Source organism: Telopea speciosissima, chromosome 11, assembly GCF_018873765.1.
Source record: "Telopea speciosissima isolate NSW1024214 ecotype Mountain lineage chromosome 11, Tspe_v1, whole genome shotgun sequence".
NCBI classification, from domain to species: Eukaryota; Viridiplantae; Streptophyta; class Magnoliopsida; order Proteales; family Proteaceae; genus Telopea; species Telopea speciosissima.
In genome coordinates, this window is record NC_057926.1 from 42,550,930 (window position 1) to 42,557,707 (window position 6,778).

Consider the following 6,778-nt stretch of genomic DNA (forward strand, 5'->3'; position numbering starts at 1 on the left):
TCGTGCAGGCTATTGCGTGAGTCGTCGTATAATGGGGTATGGTATTTCAATAGGGCATTGGTCTCCATCGTAAGGTTATATGTATGAACAACGTGCACCATGCACAGCCAAACATATAACCTTTTGTCATAATTAAATAACTAATCTAATCATATTTAATGCCAGTTGAGCATATACACGGCAGTGCATGAAAACGTTTGCAAATAACTATAATAAAAATAAAAGTTAAAAATTTGTGTTTCTTCTATTATTTTTTGTGCTTTTGTTCTCTTAGATTGGTAAAACATAGATGTAACTTACAGATTTTGGAATTATGAATCCGGAGAAGAGGTTCCACATTGCAAAGAATGCCGTAGAAATTACAGCAACAATGTTACGGTTGGATGTCAAGGCAACTGTCACCATACCAAATAAGGTAAAGTATAACAGCGTAAAGTATATGAAGAAGATATATATACCAGAAGATATACCAAATAAGGTAAAGTATAACAGCGTAAAGTATATTAATGAAGCAATTTTTGCTACAATATTATTATTTCTTCTATAATCCTTCAACCACAGGTACACTTCTCAAAATAGAAAAGAAAAAACTGGAGTACGTCTTCCATGCCAGCTGAGTCCAAGAACTTCAAATTGTGAGAGAGTAGGTGCCATAACATGTACAGCTCCATGAAGCTTGGGGATTTCATTCCATTGTTACTTTCTCCAAACCATTAATTACTGGTCTTCATTCATGTTCGAGTATTGTCTTCTGCTGCATTAAAAAATTCAATGATTATCTCTATGAAGGATTAAATCAATCAGAAAGAGGAAGGGGGCAGAAAGACGATGGATGGATGGATGGATGGGGATGATGAAACAAAGAGATTGATAGAGAGGGCAAAGGGAGGAAGATAAACGTACAGGAGAAAGTCACGGTATTGGCCGTGACTTGCCCGACCCCGATCGGTATCCATATCGGTATCAATTCCGTTTTTTTTTTAGATCAACCTACTTCTTCTGCATGATCTAGAATTTTCTTTTCCCCAGTTTTTCATGAGCATTAATTAAGCGGCAAAGACAATATAGTAAATACAAAGATAATAAATTCAGAATCACCTTCCAATTAGGCATAGTTGCTCTGATTGATTGATAGATTCTTGCTTCAAGAAAATTTTCCTTTGATTAAATGTAATCTCCTCACGACATCATTCATGCGCATACGTTCTCTTGGGGATTCCATGGAGCACTGGACTGCAATTTCAATTATTGACGTTATGCAATCTTGCAATTGATCTGTCCTATGACTAGGACCTTCCATCCTATTGGTAACGACCTCTTCAATTTCTTCAGTTTGTTTTTCCCTGGATAGGAATGTTGGATCTAAAATTTGCATCACATGTGCGGGTAAAGCTGCTTTTGCAAAATTATGGAGATTTAAGTCATCCGTAAACATCTGATCTGTTGGCCTTTTTCCTGTGAATATCTCCAACAAAAGGATCCCATAGCTAAACACGTCCCCATGTATAGTTGCCCTTCCACCCATTCCATATTCTGAAATTTAGAAACTTCACGTTAGTATAACAATAAGAGATTTGCAATAATTTTTTATACAATAGAAATTATGGTCTGAGATGTGAAGACTGTGAACACGTTATTCTAAATTAGCAAGTTACATTGTCATTTCTTCAATTTGAAAATCGTGATTATTTTGATAATGTTAAGAAGAATTCAATCTAAATTCGGTCAAATTAGATACCAGGATCCAATGTGTTCGTAGTATAATGAATTCCTAATTGAAATGAACATGAATAAAAAACCATCATAATATAATAACATGAATAAAACCATGATCCACTCTAATTAAGATAGAAAAGTGTGTTTATATACTCAATCAACTATTAAGAACAAGATATGAATATCCAATACTAGTTGGATTGAAGTATTACCCTAATAAACATGATCTTTAGATCTGGACCATTTTTCTAAACCATTATTTGGGTCATGTTTAATAGCCTACATAAAGATTATGATTAGAATAGATAGAAAAAATGGAATACAAATTTAATGTATTGATTGATATCTTAAAATAAAATTGTATTGTTTATTTGTTACCTGGAGTAGCATAGCCAATAGATCCTTTTATCCCAATGGTGCTAGTTTGAGTCTCAGATGAATTGTCATCAGGTTCCAAAAGTAGCCTCGCCAAACCAAAATCACTGACATGTGCAATCATGTCTATGTCAAGTAGAACATTGCTTGGCTTCAAGTCACAATGACCAATTGGAGCATGACAATTATAATGAAGGTAATTTAAATCAGAAGCCACATCAATTGCGATGTTTAATCTTTGAAGAAGGTTTAAATTTCTTGAATGATTATGTGCCTCCACCGGCAAGTGCAACCAATCATCTAGACTCCTATTGGGCATGAACTCATAAACAAGGGCTTTGAAATCTTTTCTTTTTGAATCAATACTTGAACAAGAAGTTAAAATCTTGACAAGATTTCGATGCCGAATGTTTCTTAATGCTTCGCAGTCAGCGATAAAGCTTTTGTAGACTCTTGGATTTTGAAGGTTGAGTACCTTGACTGCAACAATAGTTTCATCTTGGTCGATAATCCCTTTGTATACAGAGTCAAAACTACCAGAACCTATGAAATTAGCTGAAGAAAATCCTCCAGTAGCTTGGAAGAGATCTCTGTATGAAAGCTTTAAGAAATGTTCACCGATTAATGGTGCAGATGGAGTTTTACTTTTTGATCTTCTCATTCAATAGAGAGTAAGAAAAGAAGATATCAGAAGAAAACCAAGAACCACACCGATTATCGCCAAAACTATTCTAAAAGCATGGGACTTTTCTCGTTTCATAGATCCATGGTCTGTGCATGCAAGCAGATGTAACTCCGCAACTCCACCACAAAGCTTATCATTTCCATTCACAAAAATTGCACTTGCATTTCCGAAGATTCCTTTTGTTGGTACCTCCCCTTCAAGATTATTGAAGGATAAATTCAAACTTTGCAATGCTAAAAGTTTTTCTAGATCTTTTAGGATGTGCCCTGATAAATTGTTGTGTGAGAGATCTAAATCTTGAAGCCCCTTCAAAAAAGTTAGAGATTGAGGAATGTTTTCTTCAAAGAAATTACCTCCCATATAAAGATGTTCCAAACTATTACAATCACCAATGGAGGAGGGAATTTCTGCAGACAATCTGTTTTTGGAGATATCTATTGTAGAAAGACTCTTCAATTTACCGATTTCAATGGGTAGGGAACCGTTTAAAGAATTAGAAGATAAGTCGAGAGATATTGAGAAGGAGGAAATAAGAAAGAGTTGTTTAGGTATCGGGCCTTGGAGGCTATTTTTAACAAGGTTAGGAACTGTAACTGGTGGCAATTTCCAATGCTGGAAGGAATGCTTCCATTCAAGTTGTTTTCTTCTAAATGGAGTTCATACAAAAGAGTGAGATTGCCTATAGCGGAAGGTATCTGTCCTGAAAGTCTATTTCCACCGAAGAATAATCTTTGTAGCTTCAGAAGCTTCCCTATGACAAACGGAATATTACCTTCAAGAAAGTTCTCCTCCAAGGCCAACATGGTCAAGTTGGAGAGATTCTCAATCCCAAGAGGAATGGTTCCAAATATTTGATTCTGACCCAAAAGAAGCATTGAGAGTTGTGTTGAGAGATTGGCTTTAATGTTGGGAAGAGGACCCTTAAAACCATTGGTGTTTGCGTCCAAAATTTTTAGATTTGTACAATTGACCAAATAATCTACAAAATCTAAATCATTATCAGCTTCCCCCGTTCCAAATTGATTTTCTCCAATAAAGAGCCATTGAAGGTTTTGAAGATTTCCTAAGTTGTTAGGGACGGGTCCAACAAAACTATTATCAGTGATACTAAGTACTTCGAGTTTTGAAATATTGGAGAAGGAATTTGGAATTCTCCCTGAGAAAAGGTTCTCTCCAATTGCTAGTCTTTTGAGGTTTGGAAGGGTGAGGCCTATGTCTCGTGGAAAGCTCCCATGGAGTTGGTTGATTGCAAGGGAAATTATTTCAAGAGATGAGAGATTGTATAGAGAAAAAGGGACCATACCAGATAAGTTGTTTATACTAAGTCCTAGACTGTATAAGTTTGTTAGCTGACCAAAGGATTTTGGAATGTTCCCGTGCAGTGTATTCCAATTCAAAGAGATAATTTGGATGGAGGAAATGTTCCCTAAAGAAGCTGGTATTTCTCCTATTAAACGATTATCATATATAGTAATTATCTCCAGCTTTGACAAAGATATATAGTAATTATCTCCAGCTTTGACAAAGATGTAAATAGTTCACCTGGAATCTTCCCAACAAGTTTGTTATAGGAGAAATCAATTTGTCTTAGACGAGTGCAGTTGGCCAAGCTAGTAGGAAGTTCTCCTTCGAGGGTGTTGTTAGGAAGAACAATGAACTGTAGTCGAATCAGATTACCGATCTCATGAGGGATTTTGCCATGGAAGCTATTGTTTGCAATGTCGAGGGAATGAAGAAAAGAGAGATTCCCTATGGAAGGAGATATGTTACCTCCCAAGCCCTTCCCTCGTAAATACAAACCGATAACCCGTTGTCGGTGATGATGGCCACATGTGATCCCAACCCAGTTGCAGAAATGGATGGCATCGTTCCAAGAACTTAGTGCTCCATAAGGATCATAAATTTGCTTCTTGAAATCCAGCAAAGCAAATCGATCTGTCTCGTTGTTGTAGTTGTTGTTGTTGTTGTTGTTCCCTGCTATGGCTAGACTCATCATCATCAATGAGCTGCTGCTCCCAAAGAGGAGGAGGAGGAGGAGAATATTGAAAACTAGAAAAAACTGAAGGAGTGCAGTATCGAACAGTAGTAGTGTTTAATAAGGATGATAGCTCGGAATTATTGTGTTTGAGAGAATTGAAGTATCCAACTCGCTATTTAAAAGGATTGATATACTACTACGTGGCAAGAGAAAGAAATAACGATAATATTATATTATATTATATTATATTCCACCAAAACAACCTTAATTGACCTTAAAAGTAAAATCTTTCATTTCTTATTACCTTATAGTTACGGTACTGAGTCAGTCCATGAGACGAGATCAGTGTTTAATAATTAAGGATGTTATATATATATATATATATATAGCTCAGAATCGGAACACGATCCGGATAAACCTGATGATCTTAACAAACCTTATAATATTAATATATGTAGTTTTCAAAATAGAATAACTAGCTAGGCCTGATCGAGCTGAATCGGTTTAGAGAATCAATCAGAATCGGCATCGGCCTCTGTCAGATTTGGATCTGATTTTTAAATCCTTAGATTCCACGCAACAGAGATCGTCTACGGCGTCCTGCCCAGAGTGGCCTGAGCAGCGTACAAACAGTGTGCCCTGCAATGACCGTCTTACCCCCGCTCGGGCAAGGTGCTTGGGCAGGGGCAAGGCGGTCATTGCAAGGCGACCTGTATGTGCACTGCTCAAGCCGCTCTGCCCGTGGCGCCGTAGAAGATCAGGGTACCCGGGACAAGATATCCATCTATAATACCACAATAAAATTATGGTCACGGATCCCATTATCAAGAAGTGTATCCACGGCTTTATTATGATCACCCCTGATTGGTTGTCCACAGATCCTATTATCAAGAACTGTATCCACAACTTCTTTTACCAATTTCTCCTAACAAATTACTAACTACCGGGGCAACGTGGCACACAGATCGTCTACGGTGCCCTGCCCAGAGCGGCCTAAGCGATGCACAAACAAGGCACCCTGCAATGACCGCCTTACCCCTGCTCTGGCAAGGTGCTCGGGCAGAGGTAAGGCGGTCATTGCAGGGGCCCTTGTTTGTGCGCCGCTCAGGCCGCTCTGCCCGTAGCGCCTTAGACAATCAGGATCCTAGGTCATCCTCCTTTAAAGAAGGAAAGTGACGTGAGTGAGAGAGAGAGCAGCAGCATCAAAATTTGTCTCATCCGTAATAAAAGAAATGACGTGAAAGAATATTTCTACCAAGAAAAAATAAAAGACGTAGGGGAGCAGAATCACACAAACCTGGATTTGAGCTTGGTAACTGTGTGGGTCTCCTCCCTTAACTTGAGAGATCCCAAGACTCCAAGAGTTGTGTGTCAATCTGGGTTCTAAGGGGCAATTACTATCACTACCCTACACTTGGCCTATATTTACTAAAACTACCTTACCTTAAACTTCTTTTCTGAAACTACCCTGCTTTTAAACTTTTACATCTCCTTCTACCCTCATGTTTTTAAATGCCTAGATTGCCCTTCCTTTTCACCTAGTAACTTGTTAATCTATTTATCCTACCATTCATCTTCTTCTTTTTACTATTTTTATCCTTAAAATAGTAAAAAATGATGCACCCACCCACTTCTTCTCTCCCATTTTTTATACCATTCAGTTTTTTTTTTTTTTTTTTTTTGTTCAATTTTTCTATTTAATTAATTTTTTATTCAACATTTTATCCTCATTGTTCTTCAAACAGATCATGGTTCTAAGAATCGGTATCATATCGCCCGTATCGGGCGATGTACCGGTTTTGTTAGTCATCGATACCGATACCATGCTGATACCGTATCTGTAGCACGGTACTCACAAGGGGTAAAATGGGGAGAGAACTCATTTTTTAATGAAATTCAAGGGTAATTTTGCCCGATACAACCGATCCAGGCTGATACCGTATCGGTATCGTATTGATTTTGTAAGTTACCGATATCCGTTCCGATACCGTGCACTAAAACCATGGAACAGATCGACTCTCACC

At 37.7% G+C, this 6,778-nt stretch overlaps 1 protein-coding gene across 1 annotated transcript; it reads right to left on the bottom strand.

The window, feature by feature from the left end:
• Positions 1 to 1,144: 1,144 nt before the first annotated feature.
• Positions 1,145 to 4,769, bottom strand: LOC122645135 (LRR receptor-like serine/threonine-protein kinase EFR). The gene is made up of 6 exons (XM_043838478.1): positions 4,319 to 4,769; positions 3,353 to 4,223; positions 3,130 to 3,194; positions 2,798 to 2,970; positions 2,095 to 2,692; positions 1,145 to 1,533 (listed from the first exon to the last, which is right to left on the bottom strand). Exons 1-6 carry the CDS (start codon positions 4,767 to 4,769, stop codon positions 1,145 to 1,147), a joined length of 2,547 nt encoding a protein of 848 aa, XP_043694413.1.
• Positions 4,770 to 6,778: the final 2,009 nt, after the last annotated feature.

Excerpts from the sequence above, each read along its gene's own strand:
- LOC122645135 (XM_043838478.1), bottom strand. The coding sequence starts at position 4,769 with ATGAGTCTAGCCATAGCAGGGAACAACAACAACAACAACAACTACAAC. Across the intron at positions 3,195-3,352 it reads CAGTTACAGTTCCTAACCTT|ATTGTCTGCAGAAATTCCCT; the intron begins GTTAAAAATAGC and ends CTCCAAAAACAG. Across the intron at positions 2,971-3,129 it reads GGAACATCTTTATATGGGAG|GGGAGGTACCAACAAAAGGA; the intron begins GTAATTTCTTTG and ends ATAATCTTGAAG.